Source organism: Auxenochlorella protothecoides, assembly GCF_000733215.1.
Source record: "Auxenochlorella protothecoides strain 0710 unplaced genomic scaffold scaffold2, whole genome shotgun sequence".
Lineage (NCBI taxonomy): Eukaryota > Viridiplantae > Chlorophyta > Trebouxiophyceae > Chlorellales > Chlorellaceae > Auxenochlorella > Auxenochlorella protothecoides.
In genome coordinates, this window is record NW_011934268.1 from 166,151 (window position 1) to 191,369 (window position 25,219).

General features: G+C 63.3%; 7 protein-coding genes across 7 annotated transcripts in view; 4 read left to right on the top strand and 3 right to left on the bottom strand.

The window, feature by feature from the left end:
• The window catches only part of F751_2127 (hypothetical protein), a gene marked incomplete at both ends in the record, with an annotated part of 3,550 nt that extends 2,244 nt beyond the window's left edge, over positions 1-1,306 (top strand). Inside the window, 3 exons of the mRNA XM_011401176.1 lie at positions 127-687; positions 994-1,062; positions 1,208-1,306. Coding sequence (XP_011399478.1) covers positions 127-687; positions 994-1,062; positions 1,208-1,306 — 729 coding nt within the window. The remainder of the gene's footprint in view (positions 1-126; positions 688-993; positions 1,063-1,207) is intronic.
• A 415-nt stretch (positions 1,307-1,721) lies between these two features.
• On the bottom strand, positions 1,722-5,391 carry F751_2128 (DEAD-box ATP-dependent RNA helicase 7; the record flags this gene model as incomplete). Its single annotated transcript, XM_011401177.1, has 7 exons — positions 1,722-1,908; positions 2,089-2,254; positions 2,418-2,583; positions 3,269-4,231; positions 4,352-5,026; positions 5,126-5,133; positions 5,262-5,391. The coding sequence occupies 7 exons, from the start codon at positions 5,389-5,391 to the stop codon at positions 1,722-1,724; spliced, it is 2,295 nt and encodes a 764-aa protein (XP_011399479.1).
• Positions 5,392-7,713: 2,322 nt separating this feature from the next.
• F751_2129 (Peptide transporter PTR1) lies at positions 7,714-11,154 on the top strand (the record flags this gene model as incomplete). The annotated part of the gene is made up of 9 exons (XM_011401178.1): positions 7,714-7,719; positions 7,866-7,928; positions 8,050-8,163; positions 8,353-8,454; positions 8,687-8,874; positions 9,055-9,235; positions 9,605-10,105; positions 10,339-10,743; positions 11,014-11,154. 9 exons carry the CDS (start codon positions 7,714-7,716, stop codon positions 11,152-11,154), a joined length of 1,701 nt encoding a protein of 566 aa, XP_011399480.1.
• F751_2130 (hypothetical protein) lies at positions 9,180-9,527 on the bottom strand (the record flags this gene model as incomplete). Its single annotated transcript, XM_011401179.1, has 1 exon — positions 9,180-9,527. The coding sequence occupies one exon, from the start codon at positions 9,525-9,527 to the stop codon at positions 9,180-9,182; it is 348 nt and encodes a 115-aa protein (XP_011399481.1).
• On the bottom strand, positions 10,972-11,441 carry F751_2131 (hypothetical protein; the record flags this gene model as incomplete). Its single annotated transcript, XM_011401180.1, has 2 exons — positions 10,972-11,106; positions 11,256-11,441. The coding sequence occupies 2 exons, from the start codon at positions 11,439-11,441 to the stop codon at positions 10,972-10,974; spliced, it is 321 nt and encodes a 106-aa protein (XP_011399482.1).
• Positions 11,442-12,724: 1,283 nt separating this feature from the next.
• On the top strand, positions 12,725-14,246 carry F751_2132 ((Dimethylallyl)adenosine tRNA methylthiotransferase MiaB; the record flags this gene model as incomplete). The annotated part of the gene is made up of 3 exons (XM_011401181.1): positions 12,725-13,634; positions 13,831-13,877; positions 13,953-14,246. The coding sequence occupies 3 exons, from the start codon at positions 12,725-12,727 to the stop codon at positions 14,244-14,246; spliced, it is 1,251 nt and encodes a 416-aa protein (XP_011399483.1).
• A 4,543-nt stretch (positions 14,247-18,789) lies between these two features.
• F751_2133 (hypothetical protein) overlaps positions 18,790-25,219 on the top strand; it is a gene marked incomplete at both ends in the record, with an annotated part of 9,105 nt that continues 2,675 nt past the window's right edge. Inside the window, 4 exons of the mRNA XM_011401182.1 lie at positions 18,790-18,987; positions 23,607-23,831; positions 24,460-24,580; positions 24,701-25,107. Coding sequence (XP_011399484.1) covers positions 18,790-18,987; positions 23,607-23,831; positions 24,460-24,580; positions 24,701-25,107 — 951 coding nt within the window. The remainder of the gene's footprint in view (positions 18,988-23,606; positions 23,832-24,459; positions 24,581-24,700; positions 25,108-25,219) is intronic.

Below are 25,219 nucleotides of genomic sequence, written 5' to 3' on the forward strand. Positions count from 1 at the left end.
CTGACGGCCGGCGCGCTGGCTGTGGGCGCAGGGGCGGGGGCCTGGGCGCTGCGCCGCGCGGCGCGGCGCCGCGCGCTGGCGCGCGCCGCGGCTGTCTCGGCCGCGGTGCGCGTGGTGCGGCAGCAGCCCGCGCCCGTGCTGGCGTCCCTGCTCTCGTCCCTCTACTCCGCCCCCGACTCCGCCGAGACGGTGCGCGGGCTGACGGTCGGCGTGTCGGCGCACCAGAAGCTGGAGCGCCTGTCGGCCCTGCTGCGCACGCTGGGGTACGAGGGCCTGGCCGTCTTTGGCGACTGCTTCGACGAGGTGGTGCTGCTGGACCCGGTGCAGTACCCCGGCGCCATCAAGGTCTTCGCGCGCGAGGTCTGCCGCAACGACCTCCTCAACTTTGGCCGCATGCACTTCTTCTTCCCGGACTCGCGCCTCGCGCTGGACCTGAACACCGACAAGACGCTCAAGGAGGCGCGCTTCGACCGTCACTTCGTCCGCGACCTCACCTGGTCCCGGCACCAGCTGGAGGAGCTGGCGGAGCGCCGCTTCCTGGCCGCGCAGCTGGAGGCGCAGCGCCGCGCCGCCGCGGGCGCGGGGCACGCCGAGGCGCGCAAGGACGGCGGCGCGGGCCTGGCCAACGCCGACGTGTCCAGCGTGGCGGGGGGGAAGACCTACACCTTTGCAGACCTGTTCCAAGCGGTGAGTGGTTTTGGGTGGGCGGGGGGAGCAGGAGGGGAAGTTGGGAGGGGGGAGTCGAGGTGTCGAGGGTGCTGCTAGGAGCATGGGTGCTGCACCGTCATGGGGCATGCAGGCTTGTCTTCCCCAAGCGACGAGGCTGGCGCATGCGCCGAGCATGCCGTGCTTGCGGACTGGAGCGGCGACGTTCTTGGCACGTCTCACACGCCCGTCTCCCAGCTGGAGCATGCATCTGTCTGTTCGAAGACGGATTCGCCAGTGCCGTGCATGCCGTGTCCTCAACACCTGCCCTCCACATGACCATCCCAGGTGCGAGTGGAGGACTTCAGCTCCTACCTCAGTAAGCTGTCCACGCCGCGCGAGCTCATGATCATGATGGTGAGGGGTCGTGGCCCAGAGGCCATGGGTTGTAGGTGTGCAGTGTGGTGGTGGGGGTGATGATTTGGGAATCTCAGCAGGCTGCAGCTGGCGCGCAGGACCCTCAGCCGGCACCTGCACTGTCCCCCCCCGGGACCCCCTGCAGACCGAGATGATGGGCCGCATGGAGGCGCACCCGGAGGGCGGTCTCACCGCCCAGGACATGGAGATCTCGGTGACCAAGGCGCTGGAGCAAGCGGTGTGAGGCTTCACTTCCCCCCAGCTGCCAGGGTTCCTTGCTGCTGTGGTGCAGACAAGGGCCCGCACCATCCAATCCCCATGAGGAGCGGTGATGTGGAAGGTGCTCCTCATTTTCATTCCCATCACTAGGTCCACTGTCACGCTTGCCTTTTGTGTTACATGAGCGGCACATCGGGGCCAGTCATCTGGAGGGCAGGGGGGGACGCACATTCCGACAGGTTTCTTCGGGGTGGCGCTGGTGAGGCGCCGTGGACGAAAGGGAGTCTACGCAGGGCAGTGCATGCCAGATCGTGCCGGCCGGCTCTGCTGACGGGCAAGGTTGCGCGACGGGGCGCAGGACACGCGGGGCACGCTTTCCTGGTGTCGGCACCCGGCGCGCATCCCAGAGCGGCGAGCGCGCCGCTCGAGGCTCGCGTCGCCTACTTGTTGAACCAGACCTGCGTCTTCTTGGTCCGACCGATCTTCTTCTGCAGCTGGAGCAGGCCGTACATGAGGGCCTCGGCGGTGGGGGGGCAGCCGGGAACATAGATGTCCACGGGGACGATGCGGTCGCAGCCCCTCACCACGGCGTAGGAGTAGTGGTAGTAGCCGCCGCCATTGGCGCAGCTGTGGGAGGGGAGGGTAGTGGGACAATGACAAGGGAGCGGCACTGAGGGGACTCGAGCCTGCAAAAATCCTTGGCAGGTGTCGCCCTCAGCGCATATCTTCAAACCCCCCTTGCCCACTCAAGGATCCTCCTTGGTCAAGTGGTCGTCAGCCATCCACACAGCCCCAGCCGCGGCCCACCTGCCCATGGACAGCACCCAGCGCGGCTCCGGCATCTGGTCGTACACCTTGCGCAGGGCAGGCGCCATCTTGTTCGTCAGGGTCCCCGCCACGATCATGCAGTCGGACTGGCGGGGGGAGGGCCGGAAGATGATGCCGAACCTGTCCAGGTCGTATCGGGCAGCGCCTGGGCCAGGGAGAGGTTGGAGGAGGGGCAGCTTGCACGAGCGTGACGCCTGAGCACCCCGCAACGACGGACGCGGAATGCACCCGGGCTCACGAACGAGGCTAACGAGATTCATTGGGAATGCGGCCTCCGATATCGACCCTGAGCCCGGGCCCCCTCTCACCGGTGTGCATCATCTCCACCGCACAGCAGGCGAGGCCGAAGGTCATGGGCCAGATGGAGCCCTTCCTGGCCCAGTTCACCAGCTGGTCGACCTTGGAGACCACAAACTCGGCCGTGGCGGGCTTGGCCAGAGCCGTGGTGGCCTTGGCAGCTGCCATGCTCGCTCGCTCCCGGGTGAGAGCCCCTAGCGAGATACTCGACGACGGTTTTTGGCTGGCCCTCGGCGCTGCGGGGGCGTCTCTATGGAAAACCCGCGCTTCAGGGGTACCTTGATCAACGTGGAGACGAGACTACTGGTGCTTCGATATGGCCTAGTGTAGAGCGGGCCTTGCGGGGGTGATTACCGTGCGAAAGGCAGGGGCCACGGCGGTGGAAAGGGCCACGCACATTGCTCGAGGAGCTCAGCACCACCCAAATGAGCCGGCTCTTTTGATCCCACACCACCCCACACCTCTATTCAAAATACGTGTACAGGCTGGATGGAGCAGTCGGCATGTGCAGCGGGGAGAGGTGGGAGCGCAGAGGAGAGCAAAAGCATTGTCAGCAGTGTGTCCAGGGATTGGCCGGGGGCCTGGCCTCTCACTATGGTAGCTCAAGATAGGAGTACAGGCTGGCGATGGCACGGGAGCCTCATTAGGAATCGTAGATTCCGGCCGCCCCTCACCACCTGCGGCCGCCGCCGCGGCCGCCGCCCCGGCTGTTGAAGCTGCCGGTGGAGCTGCTGCGCCTGAAGCCGCCGCCGCCGCCGCCGCTGTTGCCGCCGCCGTTGCCGTAGCCGCCGCCACCGCCGTATCCACCGCCGCCGCGGCCGCCGCCGCGGCCGCCCCAGCCCCCGAACGAGGCGGCTGTCACCTCGCGCTCCACCACCTCGGGAAGGGTGGAGGGCTGCGAGACAAAGGCGCCGTTCTTGGCGGCACCCACGTCCCCGCCCTCCGGCTCAGGCAGCGCCTGCTTGAAGGCCTGGACCAGGGCGGCGGGGACGTCAAACACCGCCCCCTTCCCGTCGCTGGTCAGGGTCATGCTCTTCACCTCCTCCACCGAGGCCTCGGGCAGGGCCTTGCGCAGCACGCCAAACACCTGCCCCGGCTTGTCCACGGGGAAGGCGGCCGCCAGGCGCAGCGTGGTGTAGTCCTCGTGCGCTGTGATGAGCGAGCGCGGGCGCAGCGCGGTGTAGCCCGTGATGCGCGCCAGCGCGGCGGCCAGCGCGGCCTCCGCGCTCTCCGACGCCGCCAGCAGCGTGCGCGCCGCGGGCCGGAAGGCGTCCACCACGCCCGCGTCCACCTCGGCCAGCGCGTCCACGGCGCGCTCGCCCGCCACGCGCGCCATGTCGGCGGGCTGGGGCGCGCCGATGCGCTCAAACTTCATGCCCGCGCGGCGCTCGATGACGGGGATGAGCCCCTCCTTGCGCCGGTCCACCAGCGTGATGCAGGTGCCGGTGGAGTTGGCGCGCCCCGTGCGTCCGCTGCGGTGGATGTACGTCTCCGGCTCCTTGGGCGGCTCTGACTGGACCACCAGCTCCACGCACTTGATGTCCAGCCCGCGCGCTGCGACGTCGGTGGCCACCAGCACCGCAAACTTGCCGGAGCGGAAGCCGGCCAGCGTCACCTCGCGCTGGCTCTGCGCGATGTCGCCATGCAGCGGGCGCGCGCCCACCGTCTCCGACAGCTGCGCCGCCAGCTCGTCCGCGTCGCGCTTGGTCTCGGTGAAGATGATGGTGCGCCCTAGCGCGCCGTAGCACTTGACCAGGTCCTGGGTCACCTCCGCGCGCTGGCTCCAGTGGCAGGGCAGCAGCAGGTGACGCACCGAGGTGCTAGCCTGTCGAGGGATTTGTGGGTGAGGGAGGGAGGGTTGGGCGTCATGACTGTTAAGGGATGCGGGATGCGGGCATTGCCGTCGGTCCGCATTCACCGCCCACACTCCCCATCCCGCCCCCACCTTCATCTTCTCGGTGCCGACCAGGTCCACGGTGGCGTGGTTGGGCTTCAGGAAGCGGGTGGTGATCTGCTTGACCCAGGGCGGCAGCGTGGCGGAGAAGAGCAGGGTCTGGATGTCGGTGGTGTCCACGCCCGTGTTCAGGATGCGCTCCACGTCGTCCACGAAGCCCATGTTGAGCATCTCGTCGCACTCGTCCAGCACGCGGAAGGCGAGGTTGGCGCAGGACAGGCTGCCGCGCTCGATGTGGTCCTTGACGCGGCCGGGGGTGCCGATGACCACGTCCACGCCGCGGCGCAGCGCGCCCTCCTGCGGGCTCATGGGCGTGCCGCCGTACAGGCAGACGCAGGTCAGGCCGGCGGAGCGGCCGTAGGTCTCGAAGTCCGCGCCCACCTGCTTGGCCAGCTCGCGGGTGGGGGCCAGCACGATGACGGAGGGCGCGCGGCCGTGCGCGCCGCGCGGGCGCTGGCTCAGCCGCTCCACGATGGGCAGCACGAAGGCAAGGGTCTTGCCGCAGCCGGTGCGCGCGCGGCCCACCAGGTCCCGCCCCTCCAGCAGGGGGGTCAGGCAGGCCGCCTGGATGTCGAACAGGGACTCGATGCCCTTGCTGCGCAGCATGGACTTCAGGGGGGCGGACAGCGCGAAGTTGTCCAGGGCGTGGGGGTGGGGGGCGGGGGTCTCAGCCGTAGACGGGGCGGGAGAGTCGGTAATTGAGGGGGCGGGGGAGGCCGCCTCCTTCTTCTTCTTCTTCTTCTCCACGATCTCGGGGCTGGCGACCGGGGCATCTGCGGCGGGTAAAGGGGAAATGTTATTATCATAACCCTAGGGCCCGGCACTGGTGCTTCCGAGGGCGAGAGGCACTGTAATGCCTGTCCCACGGAGCCGCCGCAACGCCACGCACCGCACCGCGCACCTAGCACGGGGTCGGCCACCTTCCGCTTCTTCGAGCTCTTCTCCTTCTTCTCGACCCCATTGGATGCCTCGGCCTTCTTCGTCTTCTTCACCTTTGCGACGACGGGACTGGCGTCCCGGGTGGAAGCCATGGTGGGTAGGGCCGCCGAAGGGGGGGAGGAGCGGAGTGAAGCGGGGCCGTTTTCAGGCACGTAAATGCGCCTGTATATCGTATGAAAGCTTCGTGGTGCTGCTTGCTGTGGAACTGGCGCCGGCGCACCCATGTTTTGTGGAGCCAGGCACGGCGTGGTGCACGAGCGCCCGCGCTGGCGCGCTTTTTTCACGTCTTGGGCACCCCTTTCCACCAAACGGCAAAGCGACTCCCCCATCGATCAGCCATTTATCATCTTAAGCTCAGCGTAGAGTAACGCCCAGCTTCTGGATACCGTGTGCATGCAGTGGTATCTGAAGATGTACAGTCGTGCTTGACTGGTGGCGGTCTGAGCGGCTCGGAGGTTGCGCCAATACGTGAGAATAGGCACCTGCCACCAGCAACCCAACGGTGCCGGTATGCGCACGCTCAATGGAGACTCTTGATCTTGAAGGCTACCCACTGATAATACAGTGACATGGCGATTCTGGTGCTCGCTAACGTGCGATACAAGTGGCATGCTGTCTTTCTGGAACCCTGCTTCCCTGGAATTTGCAGCCGAGGGGGTCATCGAGGGCCTGAGGGTTACCAGCAGGGTCTTGGGCCATGGCAGAGCGATGTGGTTTTGCGGACATGACATTAGGAGGCTACAATTCAATGGGCTTCCATCCATGGACTGAGTTGGCAGCACCCCACTCCTTGCAAAACTCCCTCGAGTGGTGCAAGCTTGGTGTTGATCCAGAGTTCCTGACATGGCTGCATGCCAGTGTCACGTCGAGGCTCAAACAAGTGGCAACCCCTTACTCATGCAGATGGTTCATGTAAAATTTGCTGTGCGGCCTTAGAGCTCAACGATGCTCTGGTGCTGATGTGCAGCACATTCCTCTCACGCTTGGAACGTGCAAGCAGTGGTCCTCGTTAGACATTGTGCTGATGGTTTGCTTGGACGGGCTCTTAAGTGGCGCAAATCGCTCAAGGATAATTTTTGGGAGGCAGACAGTGCATCATACTATTGGTGAGGCGAAGTAAGAGGTTTGGAATCCAAGATGAGCACTCGACAGTAACTTCATCCGGCGAATCCGAGGCGATACGGTGTACCGACAACATGTATAAACTCACCGGTTTGCATCTGGAGCCTGCGTGGTAGAGGGCCAGGGGGTTAGCTGCGCCAGTGCCTGTGCACCAGCCAGCAAACACCCTCTCCCCAACTTGATGAAGTTGCTCCTTTCGTGGAATACAATACTAACGTAGGCTGTGAGCTGCACCAACAATGTGCATACCCCGGACTTGTAGCAATCCTATTCATGTTGGGCACTAACGAGTGTACAACACACATTCCCACACTCCAGGCCAGTCTCCCAAATGAATCTCCCATTGACCTGAGAACTTGCGGCCACTACATTGTGCATGCCGTAGTATTGTCTCAGATGAGTGATTCGTGTCCTCTGCCTCGGCGATGCTGCTTGAAGGGAGACTTGGTGCTTTGCAGGCTGGGGGCCTTCCGGATGATGTTGATCTCGCCGATACCCGACGCATACCTAGCCTTCCAGGATTGCAACCATCAAATGGCATGGATGGGCCGCACAATGAGGGCGATGTGACTCAAATCCAAACTTAACAAAAATTTTCGACTATCCGCTTGCGTGGAGTGTCGCGTCTAGGTGGGAACGGGGCAGCCACAGCGAAAAATGAGCGACCGGAGGCCGCGACCAGATCTATGCACGAAGCTGCTGATGATGATGGGGGGGCGCGGGTCGAAGACTCAGGTGTATACTGCGAGCATGATTACCCCTTGGCGACCCTACGTTTGCTCTGATAAGCTTGAAGCTGGATGCGATCCATCAGGATTACTGGGCGCTGCTAGTACAGCCTTTCAAAACGAACTGGCTGTGTCCAGAGCCTGGAGAAACACCCAAAGATCCCCGACCCACCCTCACACCTTTCACGGACCCCTGAGATTGACTACTTCCCATAATGCCTGGAGTGGACGAGAATGATATTCACAAGATCTTAAATAAGGTGTCGAGTGGGAGCGCTAACTTGGATGCCGACAAACGTCAGCCACCACCACACCAGAAGCTCAGCACCGGAAGCACCCCTGTCGAGGATGCCTCTCCATCGACGACGACCGAGTCACCGGTCTCAATGGGTCGAGCTTTTCTAAGAGCTGTTCCTATTCTCGGTGAGCTTTGGGTGGGGTCCAGTAAACATAGCCGTGGCAGGAGTGCGGTCGAAACCCTCGGAGCTGTCCACGACCGACCCCCCCCCGCATCATCGATTCTACGCAGGCAACGAGTTGTGCGAGCGTCTTGCTTACTACGGAATGTCGGTAGGTTTACCGGTGCAAGAACATGTTATCATTGCGCCTATCCTTCAGAGGAATGCCGATCGTCGAGAGACCACTAGGCGCCGGCACGCCCATCAGCGCGCCGAAAGGTCACACAGCCCCCGCCCCTCAAATGCACCGCCGCACAGATCAACATCGTGGTTTACCTGACGTCAGTACTGAATGAAAACAATGCCACTGCAGCCCAGAATGTGAGTCGACACGGGAGAAGGGCACACTATGTCGGATTGAAGATCCTGGATTGAGTCTCCTCATGAACCCTCGCCTCAGTGCCTGCCAGTCTGGCCCACCCCCCCTCCAACACACTCGCAGGTGAATGCCTGGTCGGGCACATGCTATTTAACTCCTCTCCTGGGTGCATGGGTCGCCGATACCTTCCTCGGGCGTTTCTGGGCCATCTTTTCTGGTTCCATCATCTACATGCTGGTGAGATTGATGGTTTTGCAAGCCTGTACCTGGAGACCTGACCTGCCTCTGCTGGATGTTCAAGGGAAGTGGGCAGGGGCTTGGTGCGGATGTCAAGGCATGAAGCAGGCATCAGCTTTGTTCCCTCTGATATTTCTTCAATCGACCTGGATGGAGGTTCAGTACTGCCTGGCAACGACACCTCCACAGGGCCTCACTGGCGTCACCATCTCCGCCGGCCTCCCCTCCCTGACGCCGGCGCCGGGGGAGCAGCCCACCGCTCACCAGCTCTCCTTCTTCTGGGGGTTCATGGTGAGCTGCAAAGCCTGGCCTGAGGGCTTCTGCGGGTTGCAGGCCCCGAGACTCTGCTGTTGTGCGCCGACGCAGCCAAATCTGGAGCAGGCATGATGGAACTGAACCAGCCCCCCTTTCCCCCTTCCCTGGGGGAAATGGGTCCAGGCAGCCCGCTGAGAGCCCTGAAAGGGGACTGGTGGGGTCGTGCTCCCTCCCCTTGTTCCCACTCCCTTCCCTCGTCTGCCTGCAGTACCTGGTGGCAATCGGCACCGGCGGCATCAAGCCCTGCGTGTCCACCTTTGGCGCTGACCAGTTTGACGAGGATGACCCTGCGGAGCTGGCCATGATCCCACGCTTCTACAACTGGTTCTATGCATTCATCAACATCGGCGCCTTCCTGGCCTGCACGCTCATCGTCTGGGTCCAGACGGACGTCAGGTGGGGCGCACCCGGGGCGGTCCTTCTGGGAGAAGGGGGTTCCTGCTCGGCTCCCTTTGATTCGCCAGAGCAATCTGCTTGGTGCCCATCGCACGCCGGCCCAGCACACACCCAGGCACACCGTCCCCCGGCTCCCAGCGCGCGCGCGTCACCCCAGTCCTCCCCTCGACCGCCATGCAGCTGGACGATTGGCTTCCTGATCCCCACCGTCTCCTTCGCCATTGCCATCGCCGTCTTCCTCGCCGGCTCCAAATGGTACCGCCGCAAGCCTCCAGGCGGCAGCGCCCTGACGCGCTGGTTCCGCGTCATCGCCGGCGCGTTTGCCCACTGGCGGGCCGCGGTCCCTGAGGTCGCTCGGCTCGTGAGTGGGGTGGGGCCGGGCGGGAGGGCAGTGCTGTGGCTCGCGCCCTGCCACGCTCAAGAATGGGGCTCTGCGTGGCAGGGCTGAGGTGCACCGCTGATCTGGGTGGGTGGGGAAAGGGGGTGGCCTGGGTGGTACGGCCAGTGAACATGGCACGTGGCCCGGGGACTATGCCCTCCACGCGGGTGTGTGCCCGGCACCCAAGGCCGGTGGGGCCACGCCGCAAGAGCGGGGCGTTGTACCTGCCATGGCAAGGTCCTGGCCCGGCGCAGCCCCGGACCGCTCGCCCCATGCCCTCCAACCCATCTCACCCCCAACCCACCCAACCCATCTCGCCCCCGACCAATGCAACCCCACCAACCCACGCAGCTGCACGAGGTGGACACGCCCATGAGCATCATCCCCGGCCAGACCAGGATGATCCACACCCCTGAGTTCCGCTGGCTGGACAAGGCGGCCACGCCGGTCGAGGCCGCCGGCGTGCGCGACCGCTGGCTGGTGATCGTCACCGAGGTGGAGGAGCTGAAGTGCATGGTGCGCCTGCTGCCCTCCATGGCGATCCTCGCCGTCTACTTTGCCATCTACGCCCAGATGTCCACGCTCTTCGTCTTGCAAGGCTCCGCCATGGACCGCCACCTGGGCTCCTGGGTCGTCCCCGCCACCATGGTCAACGTGCTGGACTCCACCTCCGTCCTCATCTGGGTCCCCATCTTTGACCTGGGCATCGAACCCTACTTCAGGCGCATCGGCCGCCCCATCTCCCGCCTCACGCGCATGGGCGTCGGCTTCGGCATCGCCATCCTCTCCATGGTCTGTGCTGCCCCGGTGGAGATTTTTCACTTGAAGGCGGTCAGGGCCAACAACCTGCAGGTCTGTGTGTGGGGTTGGGGGGGATATGAGCAGGGGGTGGGAACGGGGTTGAGGGGCGGTCGCCCACCACCTGCCAGCCACAGCCTCCCGACCACCTGCCAGCATGCCACCACGACGGCCCGGGGCCCTCCCCTGCTCCCCTCTCGCCCCGCCCCACACCCTCATGCCCTCCCTCCCCGCGCCAAAATGTGGACCCCACCGACAACTCCGTCCCCGTCTCAGTCTGGTGGCAGATCCCGCAGTACTTCCTGGTGGGCATGTCGGAGGTGTTCGCCTCCGTCGGGTCCCTGGAGTTCTTCTACTCCCAGTCCCAGGAGGCCATGCGCTCCATCGCCTCCGCGCTGAGCCTCGTGGCCGCCGCCGCCGGCAGCTACCTGGCCGTGAGCCTCGTGGCCGCCATCACCAGCGTGTCCACGCGCGGCGGCGCCACCGGCTGGGTGGCCAACAACCTGAACCAGGGCCACATCGACGACTTCTTCTGGCTGCTGGCGGTGCTCATGGGCGTCGCACTCCTGGCCTACATCCCCATCTGCTACACGTACCGCTATCGCCAGGACCCGGCCGTGGGCTTCGCCCTCGCCGCAGCAGCAGACAGGGAGCGGGACCTGGGCATCGCAGCGGCGGGGGCCGACGACCTGGTGAGGCACAGGGAAGGGGGTGGAGTGGGCAAAGGGGGGGGGGGGGGGGCGTATGGGGGGAAGGGGGAGCGGGGTGGGTGAGGGAAGGGGGTGCATTTTCTAGGCCAGTAGAATTCCCGTCAGGGGAGACACCCCTCACACTGCGTCATGATCTCATCCTGTGCAAGCCTGGGTGATGCAACTCTTCGGCTCAGCGTGGCCCGGCCACTGCCTGTTCAGCAGCGAAGCTCAGGCGCCTCCCCACCCCTCCACACCCAAACCCTGACGCAGGCCAAGGTGTCTTCTCGCGTCGTGGTCGACCGTGCCCCGAAGCGATCCTCCTTCGTGCCGCCGGTGCACGCCTTTGAGATTGCGCCCGTATCTCTGGGTGTGAAGGGAGGGTCCTTATCCACCAAGCCATCCGAAAACTGAGCCCCTGCCTCATATAGTCACAGCAAGACATGTCTGTCCCACCAGTGGAGCTGGAAGAATCAGTGAGAAGGAACAGCAAAATACAGGCGCCCCCCCCTCACCTGCTCAATAGACTCCGACTGGAACACCCTGGTGGTCACCTTGAGTCTCCTGAAAGGCCAGCACGTGGTGTGCGCTCCCTCCAACCTTGCAATCGGGTCTTCGTCATCCTCGCATGTTCGCTCGCAGGGGTGAGGCGCAATGTTTGCGTGCCGACTGCTGTGCTGAATACCGTGGCGACAACGCATTGGCAGCGCCCTCTTCCCCCACAGCTAGTCATAGTTTATGCTCTCTTTATCTCATATGCCTTGCATGCGCTGCAGTGGCACAATAATAGTATATCAATCAACCCCCCTGGTGGCCTTGATCAGAATTGTTCAAACGATTCTTGAATAGTACAAAGACATGTGGCGGGGAGGAGAAACGTATCTCCCCGGAATGAGCTCATCCCCTGCTTTGATGCACACCATGCTTGCTCAGCACCATCAATGCCGACGGACTCCAACTGGCGTCTGCACGACGAATACCAGGGAGATGATGTTGCTGGGCCGTCGCCCTCACCATGCGACAAACATGGTCTTGGGGACTCTTATCAACGGTACGTTCCAGGCATGCAGGCCACTTGCAGGCAGGCTCAAGTGATGCTGCAACGCACTCCTCACCGCAGTTCCCTCATCCCAATGGCCTGTTTAACCTTTTGCTGGAATTTTGGCATCCCTCCATAGATGTCCCCCTGGTGCAGAGCATCTGAAAAAGGATTCTAACCGTACCAATCAGGTGTAAGGACAGGACCAGGACTACTCAACCAACTGATGGTCTCATTGAGCTGTTGAAGAATTTGATGCAAGGGATAAGTCTCGCGAAAAGTGGTGCGCTCGTGCCGCTGCACAATTCCCACTCCAATTTTGGTGGACCTGGCGCGCGCTGAGGTGCTCCAGTCTCGATAAGGCCAAGGACCACCCCTCCCTCGACACATCCTTGCATGCATATACTGTCCATGCCTCCGATGAGAACCGCCAACTCTTGAATCCTTGCGACTTCCTCCAAGATGCACGCCGCACGCGTGGTGTCTGGCGCGAGCTGCTCCACCGCCACGCCCCCGCCACCCCCGTTCCGTGGCCAGCGGGTGCCCCGTCGCGCGAGGCAGGCAGCAGCCCCCTCTCGTGCCACCGCCTCTGCCATCACCCTCCTCCCACCATTATTGGAGAATGACGCGGACTTTTGCGGCACCGAGGGTGCGGCTCGGGTGGTTCATGGGGTCGTTGATGCGTGTCAGCCAGGGTTGGGGCACGGGCCATGATGGCCCCCTTTCCCCACCCGGTGTCGCTTGACATGCCGTGGACATATCGCCCGTCAGTTTCTGCGGCCATTCTTGCATTGAGGTGGGTCCCCACCAAAGCGCACACCCTGTCCTCACCGCTGCCCCCCTCCCACTCGCAGGCCTGGCCATGACGGCCCCCGCCCCCGCCCCCCCCCCTTCTCCCCGCACGGGAACGGCAAGCGGTACCACATCCACACCTTTGGCTGCCAGATGAACCTGGCAGACTCGGAGCGGCTGGCCGGCGCGCTGGACGCCGCAGGGTACGCGCGGTCGCCCGACGCTGGCGCGGCCGACGTGCTGGTGTACAACACGTGCTCCATCCGCCAGAAGGCGGAGGACAAGCTGTACGGCGCGCTGGGCGTGCACGCGGCGCGCAAGCGGCGCCTGGGCGCCGACCTGACCATCGTCGTGGCGGGGTGTGTTGCGGCGCAGGAGGGCGCGGCGCTGCTGCGCCGCGTCCCCGAGATCGACCTGGTGATGGGGCCGCACCACGTCCACCGCCTGCCCGCCCTGCTGGAGCAGGTGAGCTCCGGCTCCCAGGTGGTGGCCACCGAGGAGCTGGACTGGGCGGAGGATGTGAGCGTGCCGCGCCGCGACTCCACCCTCTCCGCCTGGGTCAACCTGATCCACGGCTGCAACGAGCGCTGCACCTACTGCATCGTGCCCACCACGCGCGGGCGGGAGCAGAGCCGGACCCCCGCCGCGATCCGCGCCGAGATGGCGGCCCTGGGCGAGGCCGGGTACCGCGAGGTCACGCTGCTGGGACAGAACGTGGACGCCTACGGCCGGGACCTGCCCGGGTCCGCGCCGGACGGCTCCGGCCGGCGCGCGCACACGCTGGCCGACCTGCTGCGCGCCGTGCACGACGTGCCCGGCATCGCGCGCATCCGCTTCGCCACCAGCCACCCGCGCTACTTCAGCCAGCGCCTGGTGGACGCCTGCGCCGACCTGCCCAAGCTCTGCGAGTTCTTCCACGTCCCCTTCCAGTCGGGCGATGATGAGGTGCTGCGACGCATGGCACGCGGGTACACCGCCGCGCGCTACCGCGCCATCGTGGATGGCATTCGGCGGCGCATGCCCGACGCCTCCATCAGCGGGGACGCCATTGTGGGGTTCCCGGGTGAGCCAGGAGGGGGGGGGATTGTCCTCAGGTGGGGCTCCGGGGTGCGGGAGAGGGTTTGCACCCCCGCCTCCGCACCCGTGGGGCAAGAAGAAGGTAGGGAGGGAGTTTGTGATTCGCCGAAGTGGGGCCCCCCTCCCGCACGCCCTGTGCCATCCATCGCGGCAACACCCCGCACACGACAACCTTCGCCCAGGCGAGACCGAGGAGCAGTTCCAGGGCACGCTGCGGCTGGTGGAGGAGGTGGGTTTCGACCGCGTCAACACCGCCGCCTTCTCCCCCCGCCCCGGCACGCCCGCCGCGGCCTGGGACGGCCAGGTGGCGGACCTCATCAAGAGCGACCGCCTGCAGCGGCTGAACGTGGTGGTGAACCGGGTGGCGGGCCAGCGCGCGCAGCGCTTCCTGGACCGCGAGCTGGAGGTGCTAGTGGAGGGGCCCAACCCCAAGGACCCAGGGCAGGCGATGGGCCGGTCGCGGCACAACAAGCTCGTCTTCTTTGACGGGGACGGGGCGGCACTGCGGGGCAGCCTGGTCATGGTGCACGTGCACAAGGTGCATGCCTACAGCCTGTTTGGGGAGCTGGCTGGGCGGCCCCTGGCGGCGCGGATGTAGAGTGCTGTGTTGTAGAATGGCCTGGTGAGCCGGAGCCAGGATAGAGGAGCAGGTTAGGGGGCGGCCATGTGCCTAGGGGAGGAGATGGAAGAGATGAAACGTTGAGACTCGGCCATTCAGAGGTTCATTGCAGCCTTCAACCATGTCGGGACCGCCGGAAGCCCACTCCCCCAGGTGGCATGTGCCCCGTGCGTGAGCCCAGTCCGGACCATGCATGGACCGCGTGTCGACTGTACTGCCTGATCCGGGCCGAAGCTGGGCGGCAAGTCCCAGGATTGCGCGGCCGAAAACAGGGGCGCGCGAGGAGACAAAGAGACCGTGCGGGTGCACGCAACTGGCTAGACGCATGAGAAGAGCACTGGGGGTGCGGAGGTCGAGCTCAGGGCTCCACCGCAGCCGGAGCATTACGAGTCGGTACGAGGGGGTTTCCGTCCACCCACCCCATGAATGGACGGGAAAGCTGTCGCGGTGCCTGCACAGTGCGGGACCCATGGTGTCGGGGCATGGAAAAGCTTATCATGCGCCCTCGCCAACAATGCCAAGCTGCTGGGGCTGGGGCGAGACACCTGTGTCCAGGGGCACATGCCCGGGTCTGTGGGGCAGGATGGTTAAGCGCCTCAAACAATCCTTTCGCAGGGATTCCCCGTGGTCGAAATGGTCAGCAACTCGATCGTCACCGGTAACAGGCATCCCTGGCATGGCACCAGCCCCGGCGTGGTCCCGGTGAGGGTTGTCTGCGAACTCCACCCCTCCTCCTTGGTCAGCTCGGGCGCCCTGGCAAGCCCCATGTGAGTGAGACCGACCAGAACCTGCTGCACTGGACCTGCAAGCCGAGCCCTGCGTGGTCTTTCTCTCATCGGGTCCCTCCACCCCTGCAGCTCTGCTGATGGAGGCTCATCTCTTCAGGCAGGCCAGATTGTCAACAGGACTGTGACCACGCTGACAGGACCTCTTGTCAGGCCGGCCAGCAAACAGACACTCCAGGCAAGTGCAGGCTGGCTGAGAGGAGTTTGGTGGCACTGCATTGGTGGGAACCACGAAAGCTACTGTGTAACATTTGAGAACTGACCCTGGCTCCCTCACCCCTTCTCTTGTCTCTCCCAACTCAGATCTCAGTGCCAAGGGGTCATGTGACGGGGGGGGATCTCTTGCAAGGTTTAGCCCCATCCAAAGGTAGACCATACATTGTCAGGGTACTTGTGATCACATGTTACGGGTTCATGGATGTTGCATTGAATGTTTCATGGTCCTTCATTGTGGCTCCCTGGGGATTTCGCGGAGCGAACGGTCCTGATTGGCTGGGGGGCTGCCCGATTTCGTAGATTTGAGGCAACAGGGTTGGATTATCGCATCACAGGCCCCATGTGCGAGGGAGATAGGGCGTGTGAGGGGGAGGACGAGTACTCATCCGAGGACATGACGCCACATGTGCAGCGCCATGTGAATGGGAACGTGAGCTGGGGTCCCGGAGGTGTTGAAGCGAGCACAGATGCCTTCCCTGTATGGTGTGAAGACCACCTGCTCGCCTACTGTAATGGCTATTGGGTGGGCAGTCACCCCGATGCTGTGTCTTCCCGCGCAGCTGCCCATTCCAGGCCACATGAGCGAGGAGGAGCGGCGAAGGATGAAGAGGTGGGCGGTGTGTTCTGTGGATGGTGTTCCATGCCCTGTTTCGAGTCTGGCTTGACACTCAGGCAACCTTGCCCATCTGGCCTCTACAGAACGTCCCTGCAACTCGCCATCATCCCCCCCTTTTTCCTTCTCCTCCCTACAGACGAGTCGCCAACCGAGAGTCAGCGAGACGGGTGAGGCTGAAACGACAGGAGCTGGTGGATGAGCTGCAGCACAAGTGCACGGTGAGCCCTTTGCTGCTGGTGGTGCCTGCAGACGACTTTGGGATGGGATCTCCTCTGTTGGGGTTAGCATTTGTCCAGGACTCTGGCTATGCATTGATGTCTAAGTTGCCTCCAAGCTCTTTCCACCTGCCATGTAAGGCTGCTGAGCCTGTTGGGGTTGGTGACAACCTTGGTAACGGCTGTCGGCAACCTCTTTCCCTCCCTCATTTTGCCCCTGCAGTTCTTGCAACTCGCCAATGCTCGGCTCTCGGCAAATGTCCACGCGCTGGAGCAGCAACAGGCCTCCATCCTGGCGCATGTGAGCTGCTGGGAGGGAAGTCTGAGAATGGGGGGGATTGAGATGGGGAGTACGAGGCCTTTTACTGACAAGGTGCTGGTCTGTTGCGACAGCCTGGGGTGCAGCATCCGTCAACACAGGTACATGCCTCCCCGCAGGTGAGCATGCTGCGATCTGCGCTGGATGTCAGCCAGAAGGAGGCGCAAGAGCTGCGGCGGAGGCTTTCACAAAGCGGCCGCCCCTTGTCTACGTGTACAGCTCAGGTGAGCTCGTGAGGCAGAAAAACGTGGATGGTATTGATTGGACACAGAGCTTGTCCCCTGTCACTGAAGGCCCATGCTTCAAGGCCTCGTCCCATAAGCTTGTCAGAGGCTGCACACCGTGTACGCTCTCGCTGCTCTCCTGCCCATGCTCAGATTCACTATTCCGCCCAAGCAGGGAGGTTGACGAGCGTTGGAGAGGCTCGAGCTACTCAGCATGTGTAACTCCATTCCAGCTGGTCCCGTGTGCAATCCCTGTACCCTTCATGGAACCCTTCCACCCCACCCCCGCTCCCGGTAGACCTCATAGCTTCGTCTGCTTTCGGCAGTCCAACCTATGCCAAACTATGAGCGCAGGGCCGTGTATAAGTGATCTGTCTCGTTTGTTGCCCTGTTCGTACAGCCCCAAGGGGTCTCTTTACCATCGATGAGATCCTCCTCCTGGGTCATTATTCAAGTGTGTCGTCCACTCCTACATGCCAACCTCTGATACTCGAGTGACATCACCCCTCCAGCTTCATTCACTTCACGCCCTCAAGATCGCTGTGTCTGTCTACTAGGTTGAAGGGTCTTTCTCTGATCATGCATCAAAATCACATGTGCAATTACCTCTTCAGGACCATCTGCTGCCTTTGTGAGGGGTCACGCAGTGACAATCAACAACCTCTGTCTAGTTCAGCTCGAGGCTGGTTGGGGACGATCGACCTACATACCCTTGTACTCTTGGGCCTGAGGCTGGACTGCTGTATGACGAGATGCGGCCGTTGCAGTCCATCGGATGTGGCTGCACATGGCCTTGTAGACCGTCGCCCCCTCCCACCCCCCCCCCCCCCTCCCTAGCACAGAATGGCGAGCTGATATCTGCATTCTCTAAGCCCGTTCCTTGAGGCCAAGGATAAGCGCTCGCCGCTTCCTCATGCAATCAAGATGCTCCGGATGCAGGAAACAAGGTCTTCTTGTAGCCATACCATCCTCTCTGAGCCCTGCATGCCCTACTCATGATGGAGCATAAGGGTGCGCCTTCAAGTCTCACGCTACCGCCCTGCACTCCCCTGATGGATCCCAGCCCATCATACGTCAACCCGAATGTCAGACAGGTGATGTGGTGAGTTCTGCTTGTGCCCCTAGCCTCAGCCTCAGAGTCTGTTTTATATCTCCTCACCGATCGCCACCACTCGGTTCGAATGCAGCAACACACGGATGACCACCGATAAGCACCATATCGCTTGCTTCGCAAGGTCGACCCGAACCCGTCGATTGTGAATGTGGACATTCCTTCCGTCAAGAGCGCGGAAGACGATGAATGAGATGAGGTCGTTTGGAGCTGGAGCGTGCTTGGGCGATCGGCGGCCCGAAAACCGTGAGCGCCACGAGTGCGTGACATCTGGCACCGGGTCCGGAGGTGAATTGGGGAGAATGGCTATATATCATGGCGACCGAAAGGGCCTTACTTTGACACACCTGATACAAATCCCACTTGCACGATATTTTTCGGGCCAGAGTACGACGTGCATACAATCTCATATCACAGTGTGTTCACGCGATGACTACACCCACCAGCCGGAGACTGCGACGGCGTCCCGCGTCAGCGGCGCTCACCATACTCGTGCTCTGCATCAGCATTATGACGCACCAGGTATATTTAAGCATCGTGTGCTCAATAACACCTTGTGGTTTTTTCCGGAGACAGTGCTCAGGGTAGCGTCATGGCTCTTTCTTACAGGTGGCTGCGAGGGCGAGCATGCGCTTGAAGTCCTCCGTGACGACTGATCGCAAGGAAATCGATGGTAGGTGTGAGCAATAGTGCGATTGGCATGTTGAGCACATGAAAACAGCTCACGATTCGGTACCTTTTGTATTCATGCCGACATGCAACTCCACATACCGCAGATTCCGCGGAAGTCCCGCCTCCAGTAATCCAGAATCCATCGTTGAAAACTTTTCAGCTGGATGAGGATGCTGAAGTAAATGGAGAGAGTGAAGCGATTGTGCTGAACTCTGCGGACACCCGTGGGGTTTCCAGCCTCACGCCGGCTGAGCCCTTCAACACCTCGGACTCCATTGCCCTTCCGCCACCTCCGTCCTCTGTCGACCCTTTCACCATCTCACCCGTGCTGGCCTGCCCCTGTACTTGGGCTCGGGACGACTTCATGTGCAATTGCACGGTCATCTCCGCCTTCTACGGCGAGAGGGTCGCCTGCCACATCTGGGACTCAGGCCGCACCTTCACATCCAACCCCGTCTGGGACCAGTATGGGTATACCTCCACCTACACCAAAATCGATTTCATCTATCAGTCCGGTGACACGGTGCAAGCACAGGTTCAAATTTTGAATGATGGGAAGGAGGTGGGTCCGCCGTCAGACATTGTTCAGCTGTCGGCTTTCCTCGCCTCTCCCCCTTCCCCGCCCCCGAGCTCCCCATCGCCATAGCCACCCGTTCCGTGGACGTCTATTGCCCGCCCGGGCCCCCGTCTCTGCCCCAGCTTCCTTCTGGTGCCACAGCTGGCTTTGACAGGTCGTTGAACACACGGGTCCAGGTGGTCACAGCCCTTGCCAAGATTGGCAAGCTGCATGCCCCCCTGCCCAGCTACGGGTGACCAGGGGCGATGGCAGCCCAGAATTCGACGTGATCTGGACCTTAAAAGGAGTTGCCACCTTCAGAAGCCTCAGTCCAAGAACAACGAGGCGGCTAGCGCCAAGACCTGGAGTGGCGATCTGGCACCTCTATGCCTAAACTTCAAAGCTTTGACGAGCCCCATGTGGACTCGCCACTGCCCACTCCGTTCTGGCGCTCCCAAATCCCAAAGACGGCCACCTAGAGCTCCATTATCCTCACTCACCACTGCATGGCCATTTCAAGGTGGCAACCGAGGGAACGGTTTTGCGTCAACCTGCTGCCATGGTGGCCCCTTTAAACCCCCCCCCCCCCCTTTTGGCGATCGCCCAATCTTGTTTATGTTAGATTTAAATGGATAGCTCGAAGATCCTGAAAGTGCACATGAATTGACAGCGAGCCACCGTTTCATGCCATTCCGACATTCATCTCATGAGATGCTGCATGATGCAGTACATGCAACAAAGAAATGTAGATCAGGCACACGGTAGCCTGTATCGCGGCATCGATCCGCACTCCTTCTTTTGAACGAAGATGAACCCATCTTCCCTTCAAATAGATGGCAGCGAAAGATGTGGTCTGGAATAGTTGGAAATTATCTCCAAGCGATGCTCGGCTCCAAAGGGATCGATCTCTGCTCGTCGTCGCGCCACTTGGCAGCACCGGGTCCGGAAGCATACATTTTGGAGGCAAGGCAGAGGCATCGAGACATACCGGCAAGCGCGAGATGCCCTCCTTTTCAATTCCTCAAACATATGCTCCCCGAACCGCGAGCATTGCTCGAGCAAGTAGAGGACCGGCATCTATGTCCGCCACCGCGCGTTCGAGCTATGGCGACGCTCCACAGCCAAGTGCTACTACGGAGGACCGCCCCTCTGGCTCTCATATTTCTCATTTTGTGCGATAGCTCTCTGGCGCCTCAGGTGAGCTTCCTGCACCTACATGCCGTCGGACCGGGGGGCGTTCTGTTCCGGAGACCGCTGTGAGTACACATTGTACATGCACTTCCTCATAGGTGGCTGCAAGTACGAACAAAGGCGTGGAGCCTTTCAACACAACATATAGCGAGCAATTAGATGGTATGTATGATGATTTTGTGTGATGGCGCGATAAACACCTCGAGCGTCGACTAAATTGATAAATGAGATCCCCCCCCCTCCCCCCTTGCCCTTCGCCTCCCGCAGAATCCGACAACGGTGTACACGCCGAGTTCTTCGGCACATCTTCACAGAATTCGAGATCAGATGTCGAAATCCGAATAGAGGGTCGCGATGGAGCGACGCTGCCGGCCTTGTCGGCCACCCATGAGTACTCCGTGCCATCGCCAGCTGAGCCACTAAGCAACTCGAGGCCCCCAATACTCTCACCGTCCCCCTTGCCACATTCCGCTTCGCATAGCTCACGGGTAACATTCCCCAGCAAGCTCAGATCACCTCCTCCACGAAAGAAGGCAAATCCACCTCCGCCTTCCAAGAGGCCGCACCCACCTCCTCCACGGAAGAAGCCAAGTCCACCTCCGCCTTCCAAGAGGCCGCACCCACCTCCTCCACGGAAGAAGCCAAGTCCACCTCCGCCTTCCAAGAGGCCGCACCCACCTCCTCCACGGAAGAAGCCAAGTCCACCTCCGCCTTCCAAGAGGCCGCACCCACCTCCTCCACGGAAGAAGCCAAGTCCACCTCCGCCTTCCAAGAGGCCGCACCCACCTCCTCCACGGAAGAAGCCAAGTCCACCTCCGCCTTCCAAGAGGCCGCACCCACCTCCTCCACGGAAGAAGCCAAGTCCACCTCCGCCTTCCAAGAGGCCGCACCCACCTCCTCCACGGAAGAAGCCAAGTCCACCTCCGCCTTCCAAGAGGCCGCACCCACCTCCTCCACGGAAGAAGCCAAGTCCACCTCCGCCTTCCAAGAGGCCGCACCCACCTCCTCCACGGAAGAAGCCAAGTCCACCTCCGCCTTCCAAGAGGCCGCACCCACCTCCTCCACGGAAGAAGCCAAGTCCACCTCCGCCTTCCAAGAGGCCGCACCCACCTCCTCCACGGAAGAAGCCAAGTCCACCTCCGCCTTCCAAGAGGCCGCACCCACCTCCTCCACGGAAGAAGCCAAGTCCACCTCCGCCTTCCAAGAGGCCGCACCCACCTCCTCCACGGAAGAAGCCAAGTCCACCTCCGCCTTCCAAGAGGCCGCACCCACCTCCTCCACGGAAGAAGCCAAGTCCACCTCCGCCTTCCAAGAGGCCGCACCCACCTCCTCCACGGAAGAAGCCAAGTCCACCTCCGCCTTCCAAGAGGCCGCACCCACCTCCTCCACGGAAGAAGCCAAGTCCACCTCCGCCTTCCAAGAGGCCGCACCCACCTCCTCCACGGAAGAAGCCAAATCCACCTCCGCCTTCCAAGACGGCCGCACCCACCTCCTCCACGGAAGAAGCCAAATCCACCTCCGCCTTCCAAGAGGCCGCACCCACCTCCTCCACGGAAGAAGCCAAATCCACCTCCGCCTTCCAAGAGGCCACACCCACCTCCTCCACGGAAGAAGCCAAATCCACCTCCGCCATCTAAAAAACCACACCCACCACCTCCTCCACGAATCGTAAGGCCGCACCCACCTCCTCCACGGAAGAAGCCAAATCCACCTCCGCCTTCCAAGAGGCCGCACCCACCTCCTCCACGGAAGAAGCCAAATCCACCTCCGCCTTCCAAGAGGCCACACCCACCTCCTCCACGGAAGAAGCCAAATCCACCTCCGCCTTCCAAGAGGCCACACCCACCTCCTCCACGGAAGAAGCCAAATCCACCTCCGCCTTCCAAGAGGCCACACCCACCTCCTCCACGGAAGAAGCCAAATCCACCTCCGCCTTCCAAGAGGCCACACCCACCTCCTCCACGGAAGAAGCCAAATCCACCTCCGCCTTCCAAGAGGCCACACCCACCTCCTCCACGGAAGAAGCCAAATCCACCTCCGCCTTCCAAGAGGCCACACCCACCTCCTCCACGGAAGAAGCCAAATCCACCTCCGCCTTCCAAGAGGCCACACCCACCTCCTCCACGGAAGAAGCCAAATCCACCTCCGCCTTCCAAGAGGCCACACCCACCTCCTCCACGTAAGAAGCCAAATCCACCTCCGCCTCCAGCACAACCCAGTCCCTCTCCGCCGCCGCCCAAACCTCCCAGTCCCACACCGCCCCCACCTGCCGCGCCGAGCCCTTCCCCACCACGACAGAGCCCCAGCCCCCCACCGCCCTCACCACTGCAGCCCAGCCTCCCGCCGCCATCCCCGCCCTCTGTGCCCAGCCCCAACCCCCCTCCTCCACCCTCGGTACCCAGCCCACCCCCGCCGTCACCAGTGGCCGCCCCCCCTCCATCCCCGGGTGGCGGTGCAAGCCCACCACCCCCCCTCACCCCCTCCCCCTCTCCACCCGGGCATGCAAGCCCGCCCCCCACTGGACCCGAGCCTGCCCCCTTTCCCCCACCCAGCCCCTCCCCTGACCCCAGCCCCAGTCCGCCGCCGCCGTCGCCGTCCTCCCTGTCGGCCCCCGAGCTGAAGGGCACCTGCTGGATCGTGACCGGGACCACCTACGGCTGCGCCTACTCTGTCAGCGCCACCTACGTCAGCACGCAGTGGGAGGTCGAGGCCCTGACAAACGACGGCCTGCTCTTCTCCTCCCACGCCTGGGCTTCGCACACCAACAGCTCCCGCGCCCAGGTCGTGCTGGAGACCTTTGGCGCCCAGCTGCACGCCCGCGCCTTTGCATACGTGCTGCAGACGCGGTCGCCGGCATCTGCCCCGGTGTCCATCCGCCCGGCGCCGCCGCCCTCCCCCCCACCCCACCCCCCGCCGCCCTCGCCGCCGCCGCCCCCGCCCCCGTCCCCGCCCCCAGTCGTCTTCCCGCCCCCCCGCCCTGGGTGGACCCGCTCACCGTGCCCCCACTCCTGGCCTGCCCCTGTGCCTTTGACAGCACCGTGGTCAAGTGCACCTGCACCGTGCTCACCCAGTTCCTGGCCGACCATGCGATGCTCAAGATATGGACGGTGGAGGGGACGTGGGAGTCCCACCACGACTGGAATCACTCCGGGCACGCCTCAACCCAGCCCTGGCCCCCCGTCAACTACATCTACGACGAGAGGGAGACGGTGCTGGGGCAGGTGTACATGGTGCTCAACAGCCTGGTCGCGGGGCTGCCGTCCAACACCGTGACGCTGTCGCCCAACGTGCCCTCACCCCCGGCACCGCCACCACCCCCGCTCCCGCCCAGCCCGCCTCCGCTGCCGCCCTCGCCGCCGCCCTCGCCACCGCCCTCGCCGCCCTCCCCGCCGCCGGACTCGCTCCCCGCACCGGCCCTGCACGTCGCCTGCCAGGGCATCTTGGGGGGCACTCTCTGCACCGCCACCGTCACCATCTTCGACCTGGCCTCCAGGACGGAGCTCTACATCCACAACGCGGACGGCAGCCTGAACACCGGCATCTTCTGGCTGGCCAACGCGGTGACCTCGTCCAGGACCTTTGTATCCCACCAGAACAACCAGACCGCCACCGCCCGCTCCTTCCTCGGCAGCCGGACGTCCCAGATGTCGGATGCCGTGGTGTTGGCGCCGTGAAGGCGGGCAGCGGGGAGCCCTCCTCCCACCCCAGCACCTGGTGGGGGGCAGACCCTGCCTGAATTCCCAGGCCCATGCAGTCAGCCCCCTTCTCCCCCGCTCCAGCAGCCAGCCAGTCCCTGGGAGTCTTGCTGTACCTCGGCCGCATTGTCGCCCGAGACGCGATGCAATGGGAGTAACAAAGGTCGCCAGCCCTTATGTCATTCATTCTTGTACTTCCCTAAACCTCAAGATGCCCTCTGTAGACTTTTGTTGCGTTCCCGAGCCTTCCCGTGCTGACGTGTACTGCCCGATATTTTCATTAGGTTCGGTGGCGACCAAAGAGGGGTGTGCAGAGCTTCGCGTGCGTCAATCTTGCCGGCATGCACCACAAATCGTGCCGTCCATGAGCTCGGCGCGAGGCGGGGCCCGCGGGCGGGCGGTGGAGCATGACGGGCTTTGGCAAGGCCTGGTGTCGGAGGACGATGGCAAGGTCGGTCGATCGCCAGGAGCCACGGCCTGACAATCCATGCCCATGCTAGTGTACCTCGCCGATTCTAACACAAGTAGAGTCTCCCTGCAACAGGCGACCATCTCCCTGCAGTCCCTCCTCCGTGCCCGTCGTGTTCCCCAGACCCGTCGGGCGGTCTCCCACCTGCTAGCCTGCCTTGGCAGGCATGCCTGTGACCCCCGCCTGGGCCCCGGGGTGTGGCAGCTGGCTGCCATCTGGCTCCGGCGCCTGGAGCTGGACGCAGGTGGGTGCCTTTGGTGGTGGCTGGGGCGTCTTCCAGATCACACGCACCATTTTGGAGCAGCAGCTTTCTCAATACCCTTCCACTACACACCTCGCGATCGCCCCTCCCATCCCTCCTCAGGCGAGCAAAACCCCACCGACCCAGCTGCGCGCCAGGTGGCGGGCATGGCCCTGGGCCTGCTGCGCAGCCCCGACGCGGCTCGCCTCCCGGACCCCCTCTTCTCCGCCCTGGTGCTCTGCGCCGGGGGGGCCCGGGCATGGCTGGACGCCGCCCTCCTGCGTGCCTCCCTGGCCGAGGCCCTGATGGCCCGTCCCCCGCCCCAGTCCTGGGCCAGGGCGGGGCTGGCAGTGCACGGCGCGGCGGCTGCGCTGGAGGGCGGCGGCTACGCGACCCCGGCGGGGGCCTGGCTCCTGGCCACGCTCCTGGCCTGGGTCGAGGGCTGCCCCACGCCCGCCTCCCTGGCGCCCGCGGTGGTGGGCATGGTCGGGCGCGCGGTGGCGGACACCGGCGGCGCGCTGCTGGCGGGGGTGGGGACTGGCTGGGTGTGCTCGGGGCACCGCAGCGCGGCGGCGCCCCTGGCGCTGGCCGGCGCGGCGCTGGGCACGCCGGGCGGCGCCCAGCGCGCCGCGTGCCTCGCCC